The 25,434-nt window shown below is 45.5% G+C and overlaps 2 protein-coding genes and 1 long non-coding RNA gene across 3 annotated transcripts in view; 2 read left to right on the top strand and 1 right to left on the bottom strand.

Annotated features, from left to right (window-relative positions):
• LOC308466480 overlaps positions 1–25,434 on the top strand; it is a 62,738-nt gene that overhangs the window by 31,815 nt on the left and 5,489 nt on the right. The window lies entirely within an intron of this gene.
• The window catches only part of FAM162A (family with sequence similarity 162 member A), a 178,003-nt gene that overhangs the window by 150,300 nt on the left and 2,269 nt on the right, over positions 1–25,434 (top strand). The window contains exons 2-4 of the mRNA XM_080987273.1: positions 16,427–16,449; positions 18,020–18,157; positions 21,051–21,153. Of these exons, the coding sequence (XP_080843399.1) occupies positions 16,434–16,449; positions 18,020–18,157; positions 21,051–21,153 (257 nt within the window). The 5' untranslated portion in view covers positions 16,427–16,433. The remainder of the gene's footprint in view (positions 1–16,426; positions 16,450–18,019; positions 18,158–21,050; positions 21,154–25,434) is intronic.
• Positions 1,150–11,097, bottom strand: MIX23 (mitochondrial matrix import factor 23). Its single transcript, XM_080987259.1, has 5 exons — positions 10,976–11,097; positions 7,193–7,318; positions 5,444–5,590; positions 4,434–4,493; positions 1,150–2,245 (listed from the first exon to the last, which is right to left on the bottom strand). Exons 1-5 carry the CDS (start codon positions 11,024–11,026, stop codon positions 2,195–2,197), a joined length of 435 nt encoding a protein of 144 aa, XP_080843385.1. The 5' UTR covers positions 11,027–11,097; the 3' UTR covers positions 1,150–2,194.

The following is a 25,434-nucleotide window of genomic DNA, read 5'->3' as shown; positions in this document are numbered from 1 at the left end:
CACCTGGGTACTTTCCTCTGCATTTCAGCTGCATGAAGGTGAAAACAGGGTCTCTGAATGATCTACAGGGCAAGGATTACCATTGCATGAGGCATTGCAGTTGAAACATGCAGCACCTCCATTGTCTTATTAATGCACAAATGTGTGCTAAACAAAATTGCTTTGGCTGAAGCAATCTTAACTCTTAACCCTATGATCTCTGAATACTCATATATTCACATAACATCATTCCAGTGGGCCAAGTAAATAACCGCTTGCACAATTTTCAAATCCAAGTCTACATTTGGAAGTACTGTTTAAATAAAGGCATGCAGACTTTACACCGGCTTGGATGTGTGGTATCTGCTTCTATCATCTGTCTTGGCACATTATAAACAGGTTCCATTCATTATCTGGAATGTACAGCATTCCCTGAAAGGGTATGGATTATTCAATTCTTCTTTGTTTTAAAAAAAATTGTTTCTACAGTTCTTCCTTTTGTTTCAGTTTAGATCATTACTTGCTGGAAATACAGAGCTAAGGTGAGGTGTGTGGCAGGCCAACCCGAGATCCAGAAAACCCTCGTTACAGGAAATCCTACCCCCATAATTGGTCTTAATTAAAATAATTACAATCCAACCTCTAATTCCCGATAAAAGGAATTTTTAATAATGAATTAATCATTATAATGGGATGTGAAAAAAAGGAATCTGAAGCAGCCGTGTCTTGTCAGGGAGAGCATAAAGATTTCTATACACAGGTGGGTTTAGGAAATTGAGTCATCACACAGTGAGAAGCTTGCATTGTGACTCTGGAATGTTGGTAATTATGGCAGGATTTTATTTTTTGCTTTCTATACACCTTGATGGCTTTTGAAATGAAATATCTACACACTTTGGAGAGTGTAACCATGTGTTCTGTGTGCTTTTCAGAGCCAATTTCCCTCACACTGGAATCTCATGACGAGAGTAAGGCAATCTGTTGGTCTCCTAAAACAAGCCAATTAGATAGTATTTGTGCTTTATTATAAGGCTAAGCTTTTAGAAAATTGTCAGCAAACCTGCATAGGGCTTGAAAATTTATTTTATACATTTAAAATGGCATTAAAGAATTGTATTCAAAATTATATAAGGAGAGAACTATTGGAAAGCCTGTCATGTTGTCCAGCTGTTGAGCAGTGTAAATTTCCTTTATTTGAATATCAGACAGTTACATCTAACGAAGGCATATTCTCTCGAGTTCAATTTAACACACACACACACACACACACACACCTTTTTCTCTCCCACGAATTAGAACTGTGACTGTTCTAGAACTTGATCAATAGGACTTAATTTCAAGAAACTCTGTTGACATATTGGGGGGGAAATCTGCTATTTCCGCAGGTGAGTAATTACGCTGTGTAACTCCCTGGTAGGTCACTTATAAAGAGAGACTTATAGTTAACATGATATGAAGTGAATTTACCTATAGGTCTGTCCACATTGGCATGTCATCCGTGAAATTGATGAGAGGCATTTAGTATTTGCGTCATGTAGCAAATTCATGAATTTAATATCTTTCACTCTCAAATTATTTCAGCATCCAAGCCAAAAAGATATAGATGTCAACATCCACACTCCAAAAGTGTCCACTATAAAGCAATTCACAACTGGCACCATTGGATATGTCAGACTGCAACTGGAGTCCACAGTTTAAACTGGCTACATCGCCAGTCAAAATTGGATTTGTTTACAGAATGCTACATGTAGTTAAAAGGTAAATTCCCACTTTGTATCAAGTATTACCTATTAACTTCCTTTTATCACAGCAGTAATCTTTTAAGACCTATGCCAGTTTTAGAACCAGGCCAGATGATACAGCCCAAATTTAGCCATCCTAGAAACCAAAATAAAAAGGTGAAACTTTCTGGTCCAAGAAGAGATAGAGACATTATTCTCTCATCCTGTCTAAAGGATACTTGTAGATCTGGAAATGCTGAAGTTAAAATGCTGTCATCACATTCCATCTGGTTTTTTCTTTTCTTTAATAAAAAAGACTTCTTTCCATACAAAATAGCAGTTGATTTATCTTAATTAGCAAAACGATTCACTGGGCTGAGCCCCACAGATCTGATTTCCCCCCCTCAAAAGGTCCCAAGCGGCTTGTTCCATGTTTCTTCTCTTATCTGCATGATTGAAGTTCACTTTCAGGGGAAGACATCCCCTCCTTTGCGTCACTGACTCTTCGGAGGCTTATAATGAGCTCTGCAGCGTTCATTAAATACCTAAGACACCAAGACAGAGGGATTGGTTCTTGAAATAAATATTGTTAATACAAGTAAGGGTGCAATGAATGTTCAAAACACCTAATCTGCTGGGGAGCAAAATGCTGGGGAAACCCAGCCAGATGGGTGGGGTATAAATATATTATTATTATTATTATTATTATTATTATTATTATTATTATTCCTCCTCCTCCTCCTCCTCCTCCAGTAATCGCAACTCAATGGGAAACAGCCCAAATCTTAAACTGGACGCCTGATACCGCTCGCTCTGGAATATAGCTCTAATAGAGAAAATCATGCATAATTTGAGATTTTGACAAGGACAAGAACCTCCAAACATTTTTATACGATCTGGCAGTCCCTTAAGAAGCATAAAGCAGAACCACCATTCTCAAGACAACCCTCATCACAAGCCTGGCAAATCTGGAACTATGCTTGCCGATCTGATAAAGCTGATAGCCTTTACTTGGACTTTGTTATATTAACGCATGTGTGTATATTTTATAGTTTTGTTTTTCATCTTTAAATTTTTGACTGTTGTTATATTTTTAATCTCTGTTTTATATGCATTCTAAAATTATATAATACTAATAAAACTTTACCCCCCAAAATAAAGGATTAATTACAGTCCAATCAACTATGCATATGTTGCCAACAGATTTATCCATACATAAAATGTGCTTTGTTTTATATTTTTTGTTACATTTTTATTGTTCTCATCTGTTTTGTGTCCATCTTAGATACCTAGACTATTTGTTTTATTTATTTAGAGCAGTATTTCCCATAGTGGCCAATACCACCCCATGGGGGGGGGAGCTGCTACGATCCAGGGGGGCGGTAATAGCCTCAGCTGCAATTGGGGGATGTTGAATAAAAACAGGGGGCAGTAAAAGTATAAAGAAAGAAGAAAAATTTGAAAAACCATTCATACAGGTTTCATCTGCTGTGCAATGATGCTTACCACCAGGTTGGGCGCCACTGTGGGACGGTGACGATGCCTCGCCTGGATCCGGAGCGAGGGGTTTTGCCCAGTGTCAGGGACTGGACTGAGGAGGAATGGTGGGAGGGCTCCCCCCCCCCCATTGTCCTGAACCTTCCCAAGGGCAGGAAGGCAGTATTGGTTTAGAACAGTGGTTTGCAGAGGGGAATAGTCCAGAGGGGGAAAGCTGGGAAATACTGGGTGAGGAACAGCTAGAACAGGAAACGCCAGGAGAGAGACAGCTGGCAGATTCCCCTCTTCGCCTAAGACTAGACGGGCTTTTGATAGTGATAGAACAGAAAGCGCAGTGACAATAAGCTTAGATTACCTGGCATAGGAGTGACATAGATTAAGGGGGACGGAGGGGGTGAACCTTAACTGGGAGCAACACCATTTCTAGAGAGAGATGCATTCCTTTGTCTCTCACTGTGATTATTAAATAAACTAACTGGTAAGAATGCTCCTTTTGTTTGATCTGCTTATTTACTGCCACCGGGGGAGGGATCCGATCCCCCGAAGCCTGACACCTGGGTTTCAGGTTCCCTCAAGCCCCGGAAGTGAATTGCAGCTTGCTTGCCTATTCAGCCAATGGCAGGCGGGCTGAGGTGCTGGACCTGCCCCTGGGGTGGATCAGACTGAGTCGGAAGGCTTCACTCTGCTCCGCCCCATGGGTTTTTTAATCCTGGGGCCTAGTCCACTTTGCAGAACCAAACATTAATAAACTGATAGCAGCACACCAGATTCATCCTTCTCATTAGCATTATTTTTTATGTTATTCTTAATTTTTATTTTAATATTATCTTTCGTTATCCTAGTTTTCTGTGTGTAGTGCAAATGATACTATGGTTGATTTTTATAAACAATTTTATAATTTCAAGCTTCAAGATGTCTTATTTACAACATCTTTCTTTACTATGTTGCAGGACGTAGAAATACAGATACATAAAAGAACCAAATTTGTCGCTGCATCTTTCTGTTTCTTTGCTTAAGAAGGTAGATTTGCAGAATGCGCTGAGTATGTATTTTTTCCTGAAAAGTGAGCAGCAGGCCAAACAAGTTTGAGAACTGCTTATTCACAGTATTTCTACTCCGCTCCTTATTTTAACCTAGCCTGCATCATCACGCTTCATCTCATCACAGTCTTAATGTGTTGCATCAAACAAATATTCACACAGAGATCCGAAATCTCGAGTCAAGAGGATGCCATACCTTCCAGCTTCTATCATTTACCACTTCTTCAACGTTCAGCTCTGACTGCATTAATCTCAACTGTGGGAGAAAGGAAAGAAGGTAAGTACTCTCTGCATTAGGAGCTTGGCAAGATGGATGGGTTCCTATCAGCAGCAGACTGACTTGGATCATGTTCTTTATCATCCAGTGAAACCATGTAGAAGCTGAAACATTTATTCGTGTAAATAAAAACATTATGGCAAACACTGAAGATCCCTGAACATTGTAGTGGTCCAGACCCTACCATCCAGCAAGTGAACCTTTCCATGCAAATATGTGAATTTAACATAGGTATCAGGAGCCTGGCCTTGAACAGATATTAGAACATTTCACTGGTGGAAGGGGATTTTTTTTTCCTGTCCAAGAGGCCACAAAGCAGATGGGGAACCTTTTTTGGACGGAGGGGCAGGTTCCCTTGCCTTTGTACAGTAGGCTGTTTTCTGCACAGTCTTGCACACACCCTCTATCCTCCATCCATGATAATGCAAGAAACGTCATCAGGGCTCAAGGGCATATTTTAGCCAGGCAAAACACTTACGAAGTGTTGGTAAGGGGTGCAAGGCTGATAAGGGGTGCAGCATGAGGAGAAAGGATGGGACTGGTGAGAGGGAGAGGGGCCAGGGAAATCTCCCAAGGGCCAGACAGAAAGGCCTACGTTCAGTAAGCAAGACCTGCATGTACAGTGGTACCTCGGGTAAAGTACTTAATTCGTTCCGGAGGTCCGTTCTTAACCTGAAACTGTTCTTAACCTGAAGCACCACTTTAGCTAATGGGGACTCCTGGTGCCGCCGGAGCACGATTTCTGTTCTCATCCTGAAGCAAAGTTCTGAACCCAAGGTACTATTTCTGGGTTAGCGGAGTCTGTAACCTGAAGCATATGTAACCTGAGGTACCACTGTACTATCTTTTTTCCGCTTGCGATTATGAATTGTACACTATTTTTCATATAATAATAACAAGGAAATAAGTCTTAAAACTCTTCCACTCACCTTTGTCTGCTCTTTCCTGAGCCTTTTTAACAATGCCGTATCCTCCAGAGATTTCCTCCTCTCTTCCTGCAAAGATTCTACTACACTGGAAGCTTGGGCAATACAGGTTTTGATTATTCTCTCTCTGCTTTCATGAGCCTGTGCCAGCTAAATAAATAGTGAAAAGAAAAGAGTCAGCTATCCAATCACCTGTTAGAAGCAGGGAATAAATTGAATGATTTTTGTACAGAATGTGAATCTTTCAACGTGCATGCAATGGATGTTCCACAAGATCATTTTACTCCCAACCAGCTTTCTCGCCTTCCTACTCACAAATGCAGCCAGAAAACCTACAGCTCACCCAGTAACTGTGCAGTCAGTGATACCCTAGAGGTTATGCAGAAATTTAAATGGAAAATTTCTGCCGCAGCAGAAAGCAAGGAAAAAGTCTGTCAATTTAGATACTAGAGAGAAATCCTCACTGCTTGAGAATAATACAGCTTTCATGAACTGGTTCTACTCCTGTTCACTTTCTTTGAAATGGTAAGTGGAGGGGAGAGTGGCAACATACAGTTCTCATATTTAAATGTTGTACACGAGATACATTCAGAACTACCTTTCCAACTTTTAATGTACCCTGAAGTTTCAAGAGCTCCTTAGGCTGCTTCTCCAGGGTAGACTATATCCTGCTGGTTGCACCAGTAAGAATTCATTGCCTGATGTGTAAAAAGGTTCTCTCAACTTTTATTGTACATCCTTGTTAAGAGCACTGCTAAAGGGCGTAAACAAGAAAATGAAGAGCGAGACTCTGAACCCATAATATAATGCTATTTAAAATGACAGAAAGCCAATTTAAGATATTTCAATTTAATTTACTTAAAATACAGAAAGCTGTTTAAGAGGCTGTCTTAGAAAGGCACTAAGACCATAAGTGGGGTGGGGACAGATTCCTTTTCATACAGGATAAGGCCCAGATCATTGAGAACACTGGTACTGACTCGCCTGAGACTGAAAGGAGCATTGAAAGATACTGACAGTATTTGGAGGAAGGAGCCAGTGTGAGTGAGAGGCAGTTACAAGACTCATTCTTGAAGGAAGGGAGGCCATGGAGAGAGAGAGAGAGAGAACACAGAAAGGTAAAACTTTTTAGTTTATATTATTATTAAATATTATTCTATTCTACTGTTCCATGGGACTCCCACTGGTGTCCTGTCCAGGGGAATGACAGTTCCAATTTGCTTAACTTCAGCAGCACTACAGCCTTCTAAGACATTCACTATGCCAGACTTTCAGATTTATGGTTAACTATTATTAACTCGTCATGGGGATTATTGATTACAAGTGAAGCTTGAAATAAAATGTTGCAGCATAGGTTTCCAAGTTCCAGTCAGCCATACTCTTTTCCAGAATAGTCAATTTCCCCCATCCTCCTTCTCCCCTGCCCCCCAAAAGCCACTCAGAATTTTGTGCCCACTGAGCACACTCAGTCCTTATTAATCTGTTTTGCGCATTCCTCCTATCTCTTAGGGTTTATCCCCAAATTTTTTTTTGTACTTCTGTTTATTATTAGACTTTAAAATAATTTATAACTATCCCTGCCTGAACCTACCTCTTGACAGTGACAAAAGCAGTAACAACGTCCTTCCAGAGAATGAAGTAGTTAAACATACTCACTATGTAGCATGGCATTAATGAGTGACATGTCTATTACCACATTTTATGAGTTAAAAACCAAAACGCAAATAATAGAACGGCAACAAATGCATTTACCGACTGATGAAGTTCTTTACACGTTTTGCTAGCATCAACTTTTCCTACAAAAGAAGCTGTTGGGACAGTGGTGTTTAACTCATGGACTATTCTGTCATCGATGGTTCTCATCACCCTGAGCAACTCCTGTAGAAGAAAAACAGACACGTTGATTCTAAGGCTTGAGTGAAAAAGAAAAAAAACCCGGGAAGTATGTTCTATAAAGATGTACTACTATTTAAATCTTTAGGATTTAAATATTCCGAATTATTACAGACTAACCCAAACTGATTTGCATGTTGGTTTAGCCAGAAAATACTGAACATAAACCAAATTAAGGCCTGAAAGGAAAAAAGTACAGACAAGACAACTCACCCCTAAATTTCCCCTAGAATTAAATTCTGCGTCTGAGCTATTAATGTGCAGCATTATTTTTTAAAAAAGAGATATGAAAACCTCCATTCAGGGTATATTACTTTCACAAAGTGCACATAAGGAGGGAGGGGAGGCATGGGCAAGCAAGTGAAGGTGAAAACAGTGGTGCAAAGTGGTGCGGCAGAACAGAAGAGAGAAGTGCAGAAATGGGACTGGAAAGGTAAAAAGGGAATTTAGTAGTTGCATGGGGTGAGAAGGGGTAATAATGTGACAGGAACAGCAGAGGGGTTGGTGAGCGCTGTGAGCAGGGGCGCAGCCCCTAGCACATACATATACGCTATCTAAACATCATCAATACAGTTCCTTCTATCAGCTTCGACTGGTGATCCAGCTGCATTCCTATCTGAACAGGGAGAGTCGAATTTTTGTTGTCTATACTCTGGAAACCTCTTAAGTTGGACTACTGTAATGCATTATACATTGGGCTGTCTTTGAAGACACGTCGAAGAAATTGCAGCTGGTATTTGGTGGCTAGGTTGTTAAACGGGGCAGGGCAGTCTTAAAATATGACAATGATGCACTGGCTACCAATTTCAATTCAAAGTGCTGGTTTCGACCCATAAAGCCTTATGTTGTTCAGTACCTGAAGGCTCCTCACCACTGACTTGGATCCTGTACTCATCATCTGAGGTCTTCGTTCATGCGCCTCCTCCACAGGAGGTTGGCAACATGAGATGTGGCCTTTTCAGTGGTGGCACCCCACTTGTGCAACGCTATCCCCAGGGAGGCACACCTGATGCCACCTTTATCTAGTTTTAGGTACCAGGCAAATACTTTTCACTTTACCTAGTATTTGGCCCTTAATTTGAAGGGTGGTACAGTGGCTTCTTTTAGTAGGATGAGATCAGAATATCCTGATCTGTTTTTCAATTTTTATGGAATGTTCTGAATTGGTTTTAACATAAGCAAGCTGCTTCGGGTCACATTGTGAAAAAAGGAACAAACCCTTAGAGTAATAAACAAATGCTGAATTAGTTGAACGATGTTTTGTTTCATCTTACGCCAATATTTCATAAATCCATTCGCAGGAGGGGGCATTTTCATATACTGTTTTCACATTTTCATTCTCATTTACTTTGTTATTTGCTTTCTTTTCCCACTGGCAAACAGTGGCCATTGATACATATTTCCCAGGCTTTAGCAAGCAGTAAACACAAAATCATAGGGACCATGAGGGTCATCTAGTCCAATTTAATTATAATTTAATGAATGAATGGTTAAAATTTAATAATTACAATAGTAATAATAGTAATAACCCCCTGCAAATGCAGGAATCTTCTGCCCATTTAAAAAAAATAATATTTGGGGTTCTCCACTCCCCTATGTTTCTAGCTATTATTTTTATCCAAGTCCCTGTTATTGGGAAAAAAGGTAGAGGGTGTGTGTGTGGGTGTGTAGTATGCATAAATACACTCAACTCCCTGTTCGTGTGCATTCAACACACACGGGACCATGGATGCATGTGCTGTTTTTGGCACCGGAAGGGGGCAGGACGGGGCTTATGTGCATCTCACTGATGTGAGAGGTGTCTCAGAACACAACCCCCACACAAATGGGGAGTCGTCTGGACATAACAGCGATCTCCTTTGCAGGGCTGTTGTTTTTCAGGGAGCTGCTCTGAGCAATCTACAAAGCAACGTGCGCACTTTGTAGTAGCAGCACCACCACCACCAATGTATGCGTTGGCATCCATCTGGAGAGAGAATGGAAGAGGGCGTGTGGGGATGAAATCAAACCACTGGACAGTTACAGTTGCTGAGTCTAAGGGTGGAAGCCCGGGCAGCGGGCATGGAGGTCCTGGGGTGCCCAGGCTGGCACCTCTGTGATCCAAAGGGAAGCGGAGCACAATTCAAAGTGTTGGTGCTGGCCTTTAAAGCCCTAAGTGGCCTCGGCCCAGTATACCTAAAGGAGCGTCTCCACCGCCATCGTTCAGCCCGGACACTGAGGTCCAGCTCTGAGGGCCTTCTGGCGGTTCCCTCATTGCGAGAAGCAAAGCTACAGGGAACCAGGCAGAGGGCCTTCTCGGTGGTGGCCCCCGCCCTGTGGAACGCCCTCCCACCAGATGTCGAGGAAATAAACAACTCTCTGACTTTTAGAAGACATCTGAAGGAAGCCCTTTTTAGGGAAGGTTTTAATGTTTGATGTTTTATCACTTATTATTATTATTACTACAGTGGTACCTCGGGATGCGAACGGGATCCGTGTCTGCGCGTGTCACGTTTCGGCGCTTCTGCGCATGACGTCATTTTGACGGTCTGCACATGCGTGTGCTGCGAAACCCGGAAGTAACACGCTCCGTTACTTCTGGGTCGCTGCGGAGTGCAACCTGAATTTGCCTAACCTGAAGCGTATTCATCCCGAGGTATGACTGTACTACTAATACAGTGGTACCTCGGGTTACAGACGCTTCAGGTTACAGACTCTGCTAACCCAGAAACAGTGCTTCAGCTTAAGAACTTTGCTTCAGGATGAGAACAGAAATCGTGCAGCAGCAGCAGGAGGCCCCATTAGCTAAAGTGGTGCTTCAGGTTAAGAACAGTTTCAGGTTAAGTACGGACCTCCAGAATGAATTAAGTTCTTAACCCAAGGTACCACTGTATTCTGTTGTAGCCGCTCAGAGTGGCTGGGGAAATAATAATACAGTGGTACCTCGGGTTAAGAACTTAATTCATTCTGGAGGTCCGTTCTTAACCTGAAACTGTTCTTACCCTGAAGCACCACTTTAGCTAATGGGGCCTCCTGCTGCTGCTGCACGATTTCTGTTCTTATCCTGAAGCAAAGTTCTTAACCCGAGGTACTATTTCTGGGTTAGCGGGGTCTGTAACCTGAAGTGTATGTAACCCGAGGTCCCACTGTAATAATAATAATATTTGGCAGCACCTTGGCTGCGGGAGTTGCCTGAAGGGCCCCGTCTGAAGAGGCTCCACTCCGCATTTGTGTGGGATTTCTGACTCCTTGAGCCTTTTCCCTCCTTCTGCCCCAGAGGCTTCGGCTCCGGGCTGGTCCCTCTCCCGGCGGCGCCCCTTCCCCGGCTGCCCTCCGAGCGGCACGTGCGGAAACTGCCGGAGCCCCTTCCTTCTCCCCGGGCGGCTCCGAGCCCCAGCCGGCTTCCCCCTCCGAGGCCGCGGGAGCCGGGCGACCCTGCCTGCCCTTGCCGCCCCCTCGGCCGGAGGAGCAAGAGGGCGAGCGCCGGCCCGGGAAGGTGGAAGGGGGCGCTGCCGCCGCCGCCGCGCTGAATGGGCAGCCGGTTCTTCGGTCCCCCTCAGGCAGAGGCCTCTCCGGCCGTGACGGCAGAGCCGGGCCTCCCGCTCCGACGAGGCAGCCCCGCTCCCCGCTTTCCCTCCGCGCCGCCGCCGCCGCGTCTCCTACCTGGAACTCGGCGTATTCCTCACAGTTGAGGAAAGAGCTGGGCGCCGCCATCTTGGAGAGGCCGGGGAGCCTCGAGGGCAGCCAATCGGGAGGCGCGACGCCACAGCGGCCACGCCCCCCGCCCGGGCCTCCAATCAGGAGCGAGGCCGCTTTGTCCCCAGCGCGGCTTGTGGGGTTCGTTTCCCCGAGGGGCATCTAGTCCAACCCCCGGCCAGGCTGCAGGGATTTAAGTCATCGCTGTCAACTTTTCCCTTTTCTTGCGAGGAATCCTATTTGGAATAAGGGAATGTCCCTTAAAAAAAGGGAAAGGTTGACAGCTATGATTTAAATGCCGGATTTAGGTATAAGCTAAACAAGCTCTAGCTTAGGGCCCCACACTCTTGGGGGGCCCCCAAAAAAATTAAAGGGGAAAAATAACTAGATGTACATTTCCAAATGTACGTGACACAACCTTGATGGCAGAAAGCGAGGAGGCACCACCCATGGCTCTGACAATCAGAAAGGTATTCTTGATGTGGGTTGTGAACATGCCTCCCGCACGGATCACGTTCGCAACCCAGGGGTCCACTGTGTATTTGTGTGTGACACCCCATCTTCACCCATCTTTACATAGGGTGATATTCAATGCTAGTCTTACTCAGAGTACAGAAGTTAATAGACATCGTTACTTCGGTTCATTCATTTCGACAGACTTGAATAAGGCTTAGTTTAATGCAACCCATAGTACCAAGGAGCAGGGGGGTTATTTTTTTGGGGGGGGCAGGGAGTTTTAAAGCCCAGACCAGTGCCTCAAAAGTGCAAAATGAAATCTGGATAAACCCGAACATTTGCTCAGAATAGACTCCGTGAATTTTATGGCCTTAACTTGCTTGTGTTCATTAAAACTGAGTAAAACGCAGCTGAATACCACCCAAAGGTAGCCACATGGGCCTGGGCATGTCTACTCAGAAGCAAGTCCTGTTGAATTCAATGGGGCCTACTTCACCTGCTTTTTCTCCCTCCCAGCCTAGGTAAAGGTAAAGGGACCCCTGACCATGAGGTCCAGTCGTGGCCGACTCTGGGGTTGCAGCGCTCATCTCGCTTTATTGGCCGAGGGAGCCGGCGTACAGCTTCTGGGTCATGTGGCCAGCAGGACTAAGCCGCTTCTGGCGAACCAGACCAGCGCACGGAAACGCCATTTACCTTCCCGCCAAAGCAGTACCTATTTATCTACTTGCACTTTGACGTGCTTTCAAACTGCTAGGTTGGCAGGAGCTGGGACCGAGCAACGAGCGCTCACCCCGTCGCGGGGATTCGAACCGCTGACCTTCTGATCAGCAAATCCTAGGCTCTGTGGTTTAACCCACAGCACCACCCGCATCCCTCCCTCCCAGCCTAGGCTGGCTCTAAAACGATGAAAAAATTTGAAGGGATATCTGCAGTGCTAATCATTTTCTCTACTTGTGGACAAAGGGAGAAAAGCCTACAGGGTTTTATGCCCTGAAAGCCAGTGTATAAAGCTGTTGCGTAACTGCATAAATAACTAAAATAAAGGCAGAGCAGTCTGGGTTGAGGTCATTTGGTAGAAGGGGAGGAGAAACAATGTATGAGACCTTTGACCAGAGTCCAGGAAAGCCTTGAAACAAGACAGTTGCCCCAGGGGGAAGGAGTTGAGGTGAAAGGTTGCAGATTATACTGAAAAATATTTCTGCAAACTTAATGTTCCGCCATGTATACATTATCTTTATATTTGTGGGGTGTCCGGATCTTGTAAGATTTGCGGGAACTAATCAAAATCAGCACTGGGAGAAAACCAGCAACATGAATTGGATCAGTGAACTGCTGGCCTTGTATTGCTTCCACGACAGTACAAAGGATGTTACCTGTTGCTCATTGACATTAATGGACCTAAGTCAGTCAAGGTCATTAATTTCAATGGGTCTACTCTAACTAAAATTAGTTGACTCCAATCCAGATAATCCAGGACTGTCAACGGGAGCCTGCTACTGTTTTCTCACTAGGAATGCCCTCTGAGATATCACTAGACATCTCGGCTGCTGACTATTGGGGGTGGGGATGTTGTTCGCTGACACAATTTTTTATTGTTTATAAATCTATTATTTTGTTTCTTTTCTATAAGCAGCTGCAAGAATTATGGTGCTGGATAAATTAAAAAAAAAGAAAAAAAAGCTCAATCTGCCTTGCTCAAGTCTTCTGTCTCTGGGGATGAACAGCTGGCACTTGCTTAAGAATACACAACTTGTTGTACATGCAGTTGCGTTATTTGAGGCTGAATTAACCAAGAATAAAACCTGGTCTATGCATACGGCTGAACGGTGGCAGAATGCTGAGATAATAGAATGAGCTGCTCCACTGCAGCCTATAGGTTTATATCACATTTTCAAAAGTTTAGATTCCAAGAGTGGTAACCATGAGTTAGTCTGTTGCAGCAAAAAACCAAACCCAAAACCGCAAAGAGTTTTATTGCACCTTAAATGCCTTGAAAATGAACGGCCACTGGGCCAGAATCTAGGCCTGAGAGCCATGCCAACCAAATTCTGTCTTTTTCTGCTTTTCAACTCTCACTGCTCTCTCTCTCACAAATCAGGGAGAACTAGAAATACTACTCTTGGTTATTTCTAGCAACACAGGACCAAAGCAGCCATCCCATACACGCCACTTCTTTACTTCCAGCCCTTGGCCCTAGTTCTCACCAACTTTAGACTACTCGTAAGATGGGTAAGAAGGGATGCGGGTGGTGCTGTGGGTTAAACCACAGAGCCTAGGACTTGCTGATCAGAAGGTCGACGGTTCGAATCCCCGCTACGGGGTGAGCTCCCGTTGCTCGGTCCCTGCTCCTGCCAACCTAGCAGTTCGAAAGCACGTCAAAGTGCAAGTAGATAAATAGGTAGCGCTCCGGCGGGAAGGTAAATGGTGTTTCCGTGCGCTGCTCTGGTTCGCCAGAAGCGGCTTAGTCATGCTGGCCACATGACCCGGAAGCTGTACGCCGGCTCCCTCAGCCAATAAAGCGAGATGAGCGCCGCAACCCCAGAGTCGGCCACGACTGGACCTAATGGTTAGGGGCCCCTTTACCTTTAAGATGGGTAAATGCTCTTCTAAACAAAAACAAAAATCCCACACTTAGAAAAGTACATCAAGAAGTTCAGGCCAGAATCCTTATCCCTCACATCTAGTTTTCTAAATGAAAGGAATTTTCATTTCCCATCCCACTACTTTTCTACCTGTTGAGGTGCATTCTGTGCAACAGTGCTTCTATTTGCTGGTGTTCTACATTGCCTCCCCTCACTCCCTCTCAGTCTCCATGCCAGCTATTAATTCCTTAGTTAGTGAATCACTTTGTTCCTTGGTTCTTTCAGTAATCCTGTTGATAATTACTCTGGCCGAGCTGCCTCCTGCCTTTAACCTCTTTGGATTGTTGACTCTCCTATGCACTGCCTTGGGCACGCTCTTGACCATTTATGAAAAACATGAAATTAGAAACTCATGCAAAGCATTGAGAGAGTGTTGCAAAAACTTTATCCCTAGGCGCTTGCCAATTTTTAAAAATCTAGGAATGTTCTCGCAAAAAAAGAGAAAATTAAAAAAAGAAATGGCTGGCAATTTTGAGTCAATGCCCCACAGTTCCCATCCATTCTATGAAACCAGCCGTTTCAACTAGTGAATTCCATGCATGATTTTCATGTTGCGTTGGACTGTACATGTTGCGTTGCGTGTAGATTCTATGAACCCAACTCTCCCTCTGCTGCACTCCAGCAGCTCTGACACCAACTCTGCAATTCTGTGATTCTGCCATTGAGATTCTTGCATCGCTGGGGGTTGGACTAGATGACCCTTGGGGTGGGGACCCTCTTCCAACTTGACAATTCTGTGATCCTGCCATGGATTACCTCATCGAGATTCCTGCATGGCCAGGGCCGGATTTAGGTCTGATGAGGCCCTAAGCTACTGAAGGTAATGGGGCCCTTTCTATGTCCAGCTGTCCTTTGTCAACAACAAATTGTCGCTGGTTTTTTATGTTGAATATATGCTATATGGTAATTTGTGGACCTAACAGGTATCTAAAGCCATTTGCCACTGTTACTGTATGTAGGTTTTATTTTACTTGTTTTTTAACTTATATTTTGGAAATGTTGTTGAGTCGTTTAGTCGTGTCCGCCTCTTCGTGACCCCCTGGACCAGAGCACGCCAGGCCCTCCTGTCTTCCACTGCCTCCCTCATGCTGGTAGCTTCGAGAACACTGTCCAACCATCTCGTCCTCTGTCGTCCCTTCTCCTTGCGCCCTCCATCTTTCCCAACATCAGGGTCTTTTCCAGGGAGTCTTCTCTTCTCATGAGGTGGCCAAAGTACTGGAGCCCCAGCTTCAGGATCTGTCCTCCCAGTGAGCACTCAGGGCTGATTTCCTTAAGGATGGAGAGGTTTGTTCTTCTTGCAGTCCATGGGACTCTCAAGAGTCTCTTCCAGCACCATGATTCAAAAGCATCCATTCTTTGGTGATAAGTATGTACGGTAACCAGAAGTACCACTGTATTTGCTGCTGCAATACATGGTGTTGTATTTTGGGAATTATCCAGTGCTTTTTTCCCTGTGGGACGCAGGGGGACGCAGACCCCTAAACGTTTTGTGAATCTAAGTTTGGCCTCATTGAGGGGCAGTATTTCAGTATGAGTAGGAAAAGGAGAGAACAGTTTCAGGTTAAGAACGGACCTCCAGAACGAATTAAGTACGTAACCCGAGGTACCACTGTAATGGGGAAGGAGGTTTTCCACCACTTTCAGACCACATACAAAGTCTGTCTTGGGAGAAGTTAAAAATAGGTAGTTTGCTACATTGTTCTTTGGATTCCTGCAGTTGAGCTTCTGGATCAATCTTTGAGGCAACCCAATTTCTACGCAGCGTCGGGGGCAAAGCTAGAGTAATATGACCCGTGGATTTCACTAGGGATAGTCCACCAAGCCAAGTACAGTGGTACCTCGGGTTACATACACCTCAAGTTACAGACTCCGCAAACCCAGAAATAGTGCTTCAGGTTAAGAACTTTGCTTCAGGATGAGAACAGAAATCGGGCTCCGGCGGCGTGGAGGCAGCGGGAGGCCCCATTAGCTAAAGTGGTGCTTCAGGTTAAGAACGGACCTCCGGGACGAATGAAGTACGTAACCCGAGGTGCCACTGTACAGCCTTGTCGTCCTCCTTTCCCAATCCGCTGTTCCCTATCCAGTTCTGCCTGCAGCTGCTTTCTCAGGAGACAGGCGAGCGTCCTCCTCCTCGCGAGGAAACCCGGCACCTGCGCGCCGACGGAGGCGGCCCTGGAGCCTCTTCCCCGGCAGCCCGCCCGCCATTCAGCCTCCCAGGCCGGCGACGCCCACAGCTCCAACTCCGCCTCCTCCTGCTTCTTCTTCTCCGCTCCGCTTCTGACCTTCCTCCCCTCCGAGGCGCGTTTCGTAAGCGGGGAGCCGGGGCCATGGCTGCAGCTGCCGGTGAGTGCCTCAGCTCGGCCGGGCCTAGTCCGCGCCCCGCGCCGCGCCCTCGCCCTTGCCCGGCCTCGGAGCCGGGAAGGCCCGGGGAGCCCCGGCTTCGGGTGGTGCTGCCGCTCGCCCGGGCGACCTTGGCGCCCGCCTCTCAGCCTCGCCCCCCTGGAGGAAAAAGGGGAGAGAAATGCAAAGTAGTCTGGGCATAACGTACTCCAGTGGGTGAGAGGAGTAAGAATGTAGTGGCAAATATGGATTAATACATTAATAACGTATTGGTAAATATTGATTAATACATTAATAACGTATTGGTAAATATTGATTAGGGACGTGGGTGGCGCTGTGGGTTAAATGCCCTCCCACCAGATGTCAAAGAGAACAACTACCAGACTTTTAGAAGACATCTGAAGGCAGCCCTGTTTAGCGAGGCTTTTAATGTTTGATGTATTACAGTATTTTAATAATTTTTTTGGAAGCCGCCCAGAGTGGCTGGGGAAGCCCAGCCAGATGGGCAGGGTATAAATAATAAATTATTATTATTATTATTATTAAACCACAGAGCCTAGGATTTGCCGATCAGAAGGTCAGCGGTTCAGATCCCCGCGACGGGGTGAGCTCCCGTTGCTCGGTCCCTGCTCCTGCCAACCTAGCAGTTCAAAAGCACGTCAAGTGCAAGTAGATAAGTAGGTACCACCACGGTGGGAAGGTAAACGGCGTTTCCGTGCGCTGCTCTGGTTTGCCAGAAGCGGCTTAGTCCTGCTGGCCACATGACCCGGAAGCTGTACGCCGGCTCCCTTGGCCAATAAAGCGAGATGAGCGCTGCAACCCCAGAGTCAGCCGTGACTGGACCTAATGGTCAGGGGTCCCTTTACCTTTACCTAAATATTGATTTGTGTTTGACTTATGGCAGGCCAAATACTTCATCACTAAAAATGTTTTAAGGGCGCCTGACCAACTCTTAACTAGCTTGGAAAACCTAGTCTGTGGCTCATTTTTGACACTTTGAAAAATGTGTGGCTTTTTCTGCTTTCTCATCTTAGTGTTTTGAACAATCCACTAGATATTTATGACTTAAGTGTGAGATGGCTACTGAATATGTTTGAGTACACGAAACCGTATCTTTTCCAGTTGTGACCCTATGGAACCTATCAGGGTATCTTCTGATGAGCTTTCTCCCCCACAGGATTTTGTTGCTGTTGCTCTTATTAAATTTCCCAAAAAGAAACAAAAGCAAATGCAGTCAGAGGATACTCAAGGGTAACAGGTCGTCCTGGGTGAGCACAAAATTTGGCACCCTCCCCCCCCAAATAGGTCATTGTTCTTCCCACTGCTTTGTGCCCCCTCAGCTTGGCGCCTGCTGTGGGAGAACTGCCTGCACCATCTTGAATCCGGCGCTGTCGTACTTCTACCAGCACATCTTGCAGAGTTCAGTGGCGCTTTCCCTCTTAAATTCACTGTTTTGCTCAAGGACCTGAAGCCAAGAGTAGGGTCTTCTGCATTGTGTTACGTTTCTCTCTTTATTCTGCAACTTTTTCTAACATGTCACCTTTCTCCCCTCCCACCCCCTTCCTCCTCCCAGGCGTAGTTGTTAGGATTTTGGACAAACGTCTTCCTTCTGCTCTGCGTGCAAGTGGAGGACCATGCCGCTTCGTGAACAGGAGGATGTGCAGCAAAACCCAAGCGGAGAATGTGCAGAAGCCGAAACCCCAGGCTTCAGGTAAACCAGAATTATAATAATAATAATAATAATTTATTATTTATACCCCGCCCATCTGGCTGGGCTTCCCCGGCCACTCTGGGCGGCTTCCAAAAGAATATTAAAATACTATAATACATCAAACATGAAAAGCTTCCCGAAACAGGGCTGCCTTCAGATGTCTTCTAAAAGCCTGGTAGTTGTTGTTCTCTTTGACATCTGGTGGGAGGGTGTTCCACAGGGAAGGCGCCACTACCGAGAAGGCCCTCTGCCTGGTTCCCTGTAACTTGGCTTCTCGCAGTGAGGGAACCGCCAGAAGGCCCTCAGTGCTGGACCTCAGTGTCCGGGTAGAACGATGGGGGAGGAGACGCTCCTTCAGGTATACTGGACCGAGGCCGTTTAGGGCTTTAAAGGTCAGCACCAACACTTTGAATTGTGCTCGGAAACGTACTGGGAGCCAATGTAGGTCTCCGTGCTTGATTGGTGATATGGTGTTTCACGGAATCTGCTCCCCAAGTATTTGTGTGTAGGGTAGTAGCCTTACCCTTTGTGTAAATAACTGCTTTTTGATGACCCATCATTGACTACTATGTACAAATTCATTTCTTTCTTTTCTGCCATGTTTGGTCGTTCTGGAAAGAACTGGGCATATAACTATAGGGTCCAGCAGCGTGCCTGGAAATCCAACATGTGTATTTGCATGTGACTGCCTCTGGTGCTGATTGGTAGTTTTTAAATTGTTTTATATGCATGCCCCAAATCAGATTTCTTTTTCCAGTATCTGAAAGAATGGTGGCATATCCACAAGTGTGCATGTAGCCCATTAACACTGAAGGAAAAAGTATAGCGCAATGGGAAGTAGTTGTTGACTGGAAATTAGGACAGTGAATGAACGGCATGCATCTTCTGTATTGAGGATCTTACTTTCTTCGTTAAATTTGTGCAATTTAAAAATGAGGAAGTAGATCCATGTACATTGTATGCAATGTGTGTGCTAGCTTTACCTTCATGTGGTGACTTGCTGTTTGATTTCCTTTCCCTATAAACTTTTGACTAACCTTCCTTTCTATGGCTATGTTTGCTTAACTATGTATGCTACCATATTTTGCAAGCCAAAGTCCGTATGTGAGACTTGCTGAAATCAGGCCTTGTCTGTCTAAAGGGTTTTGGTGACTAAGGCTGCAATCCTAACCCAATTTATCTGGGAGTAAGCCCTACTTCTGAGTTGACAGGCAGCCACTAAGGCAGGCATCCCCAAACTCGGCCCTCCAGATGTTTTGAGACTACAATTCCCATCATCCCTGACCACTGGTCCTGTTAGCTAGGGATGATGGGAGTTGTAGTCCCAAAACATCTGGAGGGCCGAGTTTGGTGATGCCCTCACTAAGGACTTGGAAGTGGTTGATCATTAGTAAATGAAGGTGTCTTTGTGTAGGAAGGTGGATGGCTTGAAGATACCTCAGCCCATATTTTCTGAACTTGTTACTGTCTAGAAGCATTAAATCCTTTAATCCCCATTTGCACCTTTGCCTTTCCCACTGTTTAGCATTTGGGACCAACTGTCCCCTCACCACACACTTTTTTTTTTGGTAGATAGACACTCATGAATAGGGAATGGGACATGATTGTTGTGTTCAAACATACTGGTTGGTATGAGCTGAAAAATTTTCACCTTCTTATCAGCAGTCTGAAACGCAGATAGCTTGCTACTGGTATTTTAAGCTCCTAAACCCCCATGGTCAAAACTCTAATTCTTTAATCATTCAGAAGTGGCTCAGTGTGCAAAGTGTTTTATCTACATGCAGAAAAAAACCCACAGGGCTCAAAACCATAGTTGGTAGGATCAGGGCTAGTAATAAGTAGAGCTAGCCTACACTCTTGCAGACATGTATATACATGACACCCGCCCCCCCCCCCCTTGCAGAGGAGACAGGCGCCATCCTTCTATCTCTCCTGCACACAGCTGAGAAGAGGGTGATCCAGAGTCCCAGTACTTACTACGCTGCTGGCTTGTTTCCCGATCAGCAGAGTGGGGAGAGATTGTGTAATCCCAGCCCATATCTCTCCTCTGCCACTGCTAAGATGATCAGGAATAGCTGAGCAGAAGATAAAAGGGGACAGTTTCAGGTACCTTGAGGTGGCAGTTCCTAATGAAACCAAGTTCCCTTCCCCTCTCTTTTCCCAACAGGAAAGGTCAGGGACAAGATAAGCAAACTAGGCTGAAGCTAGCTGGATTGGCTTCTGTATTGGTCACTGAGAAAGTGAATCCACTTCCTCTTCAGCCAGTAATAATAATAATGATAATAATTTATCTGGCTGAGTTTCCCCAGCCACTCTGGGTGGTTACCAATCAAGTGTTAAAAACAATACAGCATTAAATATTAAAAACTTCCCTAAACAGGGATGCCTTCAGATGTCTTTTAAAAAGAAGATAGCTGCTTATTTCCTTCACATCTGAAGGGAGGGTGTTCCACAGGGTGGGCGCCACCACCGAGAAGGCCCTCTGTCTGGTTCCCTGTAACCTCACTTCTCGCAATGAGGGAACCGCCAGAAGGCCCTCGGCGCTGGACCTCAGTGTCCGGGCAGAATGATGGAGGTGGAGACGCTCCTTCAGGTATACAGGACCGAGGCCGTTTAGGGCTTTAAAGGTCAGCACCAACACTTTGAATTGTGCAAGGAAACTCAGTACAGAGCTGATCAGGCTGGTGAAGCAATGACAGAGTGCTCTGCTTTGCCAACCTGATTGGTGGAGCAGGGATACTGAGCAGAGTCCAGATGAAGGCCTGAGGGGGCCAGAGGCTCCCCATACCTCAAGTAATTGGCTGTGCTGTGAGTGATCGCTATCTTGATTCCACCTTCTGGATAAGGCGTTTGGTTCTCAAGCACTGCATTTTCTCTCCCCTGCTTTCTACAGCCTCTTTCAAAGTTCCAGGACACAAGCCCAGTGACTGGGACAAGAAGTTGTTGCTATGGACGGGCCGTTTCAAGAAAGAAGAGGATATACCAGAAACAGTGTCGTAAGTTTGAGTTTCACAAACCAAGCATTTAAAAAACTGCTTTAAACTGTACTTCCAGTGTAGCTAAAATGACTCCATATTTGACTCCAGTAATTATTTCATGCTAAAGCGGGCATATGCCCTTCGCAAAGGAATAAAGATACAGTGGTGCCTTGCAAGACGAATGCCTCGCAAGACGAAAAACGCGCAAGACGAAAGAGTTTTCCGTTTTTTGAGTCGTTCCGCAAGACGAATTTCCCTATGGGCTTGCTTCGCAAGACGAAACGTCTTGCGAGTTCTTGCGAGTTTGTTTCCTTTTTCTTAAAGCCGCTAAGCCGTTAATAGCCGCTAAGCCGCTAATAGCCGCTAAGCCGCTAATAGCCGTGCTTCGCAAGACGAAAAAACCGCAAGACGAAGAGACTCGCGGAACGGATTAATTTCATCTTGCGAGGCACCACTGTAATACTCTTTTCTCTCCGCAACCCATTTTTTTAAATCAGTGAAATGCAGATAGCTGTTACAGCAAGATGTTCAAATTATTATTGGCTGCGTTCACACACAACACAATAAGTCAGGGCTTGTTTTAACCACGTCTTGTTCAACAAACCATAGGTTGTCTCATAGGCAGGAAAGCAAGTCACAGCTTGTGTCTTCAGCTTGTTTTCCAGCTACTCTTGCCTCGCACATCTGTAGCTTGGTGAAGGATAGGGGAACTATACAGACTGTGGCGAAGCAAGACACTTTGGTTTGAACATAACGCTAAACAGTGGATCTTGTAAGTTAACAACAAATATTGGCTCCGCATTATGGTTTGTTGCTCGAAAACAGACCTTGGTTAGTTTGGGTTGGGTGTGGATGTTCAAACAAGCCATACTCTGGGAAAGCAAACCACGGCTTAGCATTAAGCACAAACCAGGCTAAAATTGCCATTTGCATAATTCTGGTTGTAATTCTTGGTAATATTCAGAGAATCCAGAATATTTTATAAAAGATGAGTGATTGCGGGTATGTGGATTAGGAGGTGTAATGTGGCTTGGCTACATTTTAATCCCATCACAAGTAGTCCTGTGCAAGCTGCGCTCTGACTGAGGGTTCTGAAATTCTCCTTGGAGACAGGCAGGCAAAGAAGGATCAACTTGTGTGCTGTCTACCTCTGCTTATTTCTTTGTCTTTCCCTCTGCCAATGTCTAGAAATCCAATTTGTTACACAGAGTTGAACAGAGGCAGCCTATTTTTTCACTGCGTCATGTGATGAGCATAAGGTGTGGGCTGGTTTTTAGGTCTGAGCCCCTTGAGCGCTGTCCATCTTGGGGTTCTGAGCTTTCAGTAGATACAGGCTGGATAAAATTGGTGTTCATCTGACCTGTATCAAAGCCTTTTCCAGCCTTATGAAGACTATGTTAGTTTTACATGAAGCAGTGAAGCATTTCCGAGAGCCTCACCGTCCTGTGCTGCTTGGGTCTGTGTGCTATTTGACCACATGTCTCAAGGAAATCCTATCAGCAAAGAATATTATTGGGCTTGCAGAGTGCTTTTGTAGCTTCCTATCATATGTTCTTTGTAGTAGTAGTCACCCAGTGTGAAAAATAGTAGCGCAGGGCCTCTGCAAGGCTGATCAAGGGATCCAGACACTCAAAGCTTGCTGCTTGTTTTCAGCTGCGTCGAAGAGCAAAGCAATCGGCAGCAGCTGCCAGAAGCAACTGACTTTGAACTGTGATTACATTATCAGTTCTGTTTCCAGAAGTTACTGACTCTGTCATGCATGTTACTGATTCCACCAATTAACTACTCAAACGGCAAACTCTTAATGAAATTGTAGAAACAGGCACAACGACAGATTCGGGCAGAATACAGTGGCACCTTGGGTTACATACGCTTCAGGTTACACACGCGTCACGTTACAGACTCCGCCAACCCAGAAATACTACCTCGGGTTAAGAACTTTGCTTCAGGATGAGAACAGAAATCGTGCTCTGGCGGCGTGGCAGCAGCAGGAGGCCCCATTAGCTAAAGTGGTGCTTCAGGTTAAGAACAGTTTCAGGTTAAGTACGGACCTCTGGAACGAATTAAGTACTTAACCCGAGGTACCACTGTAGATTGCACAAAGCTTCCCAGGCTTTTGTGTTAGCTCTTCCTTGATACAGTTCTGGAGCAAGAATTATTTCGCAGATGGGCTTTTAGTGTTGAGTTCTTAAAAAGCTGCAAAGCAGATTTTGTGGGAACCCTGTTAGGTTTATAGTGAGGGTGCTGAAGCACTAACCCAAATATTCTGAGATTTTGTCAGCTGTTTGCTTATTATCTTATTGAACATTTTTTTCACACTGTTGACAGAGGTGATGACTACATGTTGGCTTGGAAAGGCAACATTAGAAATGTTTCCTCTCATAGGTTCTTTCCAGCTTTGACTTAATTGTGGTAGCAAGTTCCACAGTTTAACTATATGCTGTGTGAAGAGGTTTGGCCAAAATATTTCACCGTCCAGCTTCATTGGATGACTCCGAGCTCTAGAACCCTGGAGGACCCTTCTCTCTAGAACCCAGGTAAGAGTCTAGAACTCTGGGTTCTAGAGAGAAAAGTATCTCTGTACCCACGTTCTTCTTTCTGTGCATCATTTTACATAGCTTTGTGGTGTTCCCCTTTACTTTTTTTTCCAAACTAAAAAGCCCCAAATGTTGTAACCTTTGCTCATTTTGATTGCCATCTTCTCAACCTTTTCCAGCTTTACAAGATCCTTTTGTGGGGTGAGGAGACCAGAAATGTAGACAGTTCAGTCACACCATTGATTTGTACAATGGTACTGGCTGTTTTATTTTCAGCTCCTTTTCTCATGACTCCTAGCATGGAATTCACCTTCCTCACAGCTGCCACAAATTGGGTTATCTGCCATGACCCAAGAACCTTTTTGTAGTGACTGCCAGCTTAGATCCTGTCAGTTAGATAGATCCCTCTGGTGAAGTTGAGGGCTGCTGCTGTTGTTTCGCCCCAGTATAAATCACTTTACACTTGCTTACATTGTATGGCATTTTCCATTTGCCCCTTCACTCAGACCTTCTCAAGCTCCTCTGTGTCCTTAGTTGTTGATAGATCATATGGGGACATCCTTGCGCACCGGGAATCAGGTTGTGTTGGCCTTTCTATTATGGCTGCCGAGTGACGACACTGTCTTTAATATGGAATAAGCCATGGAAGAGAGACACATCCATCAGGAGGGGACCATACTGACATTTCTTCACTGTCAGTAGATCTCTTTTCTTCAGAAGTCCCACACTGTCTTTCTCTCTGCCTGGTCAGGTCCATTCAAGGTTTGATTTTGGAGTGGTCTGCATCATGCAAGTATTCCTTTCCCCTTCTCCTTACCTTGCTTTGCAGCATCTGTGTGGAGATTAAGCTCCTGAGCACTTGGCTCCCCCTGCTCCTAGTGCCTGCTAGTTTTTCTCCCTCCCTCAGAAGAGAAGGGACCTGTTGGTCCTTTTGAAGGTCAGAGTTGTGCCCTACCTGCATGCCTCCTAATTCTGCTCTCCTGGTCTAAGGACTTCAAAAGCAGCCAAGCAGGACTGGGCCAAGCCAGCGGTTCTGCCTGAATAAGAAAAAAATCCGGACACTTTTAACCCAAGCTCTAGGGCAGGGGTTGGCAACTTGCGGCCCATGGGCCACAGGCGGCCCTTGGGGGTCATTTAAACCGCCCCAGAGCCGCCCGTGAACCAAGCTGCCTTCACGGTGAGCCCCTGCGCACTGTGCTAAACCGGTGCAGCGCGGAGCGGGGACTTGCTTCCGCGGTGCTAGAAATCGTTTGCTCATGCGCAGACGCCAAAAATCGCATCTGCACAGATGCGATCTGGCCCATGGAGCCATCTCCGTGGGAGTGAACCAGCCCAGGCAAGGTAAACCTTGCCGGCCCCTGCTCTAGGGGTTATGTAGTCCCCAGAATGGTACAATAATGGGTTTTGCCTTATGGCTTCTTGTTGTTGTTTAGTCGTTTAGTCATGTCAGCCTCTTCGTGACCCCCTGGACCAGAGCGCGCCAGGCCCTCCTGTCTTCCACTGCCTCCCGCAGTTTGGTCAAACTCATGCTGGTAGCTTTGAGAACACTGTCCAACCATCTCATCCTCTGTCATCCCCTTCTCCTTGTGCCCGCCATCTTTCGCAACATCAGGGTCTTTTCCAGGGAGTCTTCTCTTCTCCTGAGGTGGCCAAAGTAGTGGAGCCTCAGCTTCAGGATCTGTCCTTCCAGTGAGCACGCAGAATGGATAGGTTTGATCTTCTTGCAGTCCATGGGACTCTCAAGAGACTCCTCCAGCACCAG

This window comes from Podarcis pityusensis, assembly GCF_964106645.2.
Source record: "Podarcis pityusensis genome assembly, chromosome: 17".
Lineage (NCBI taxonomy): Eukaryota > Metazoa > Chordata > Lepidosauria > Squamata > Lacertidae > Podarcis > Podarcis pityusensis.
The sequence above is the reverse complement of the archived record's forward strand: the minus strand, read 5'-3'. Positions and strand labels throughout refer to the sequence as shown.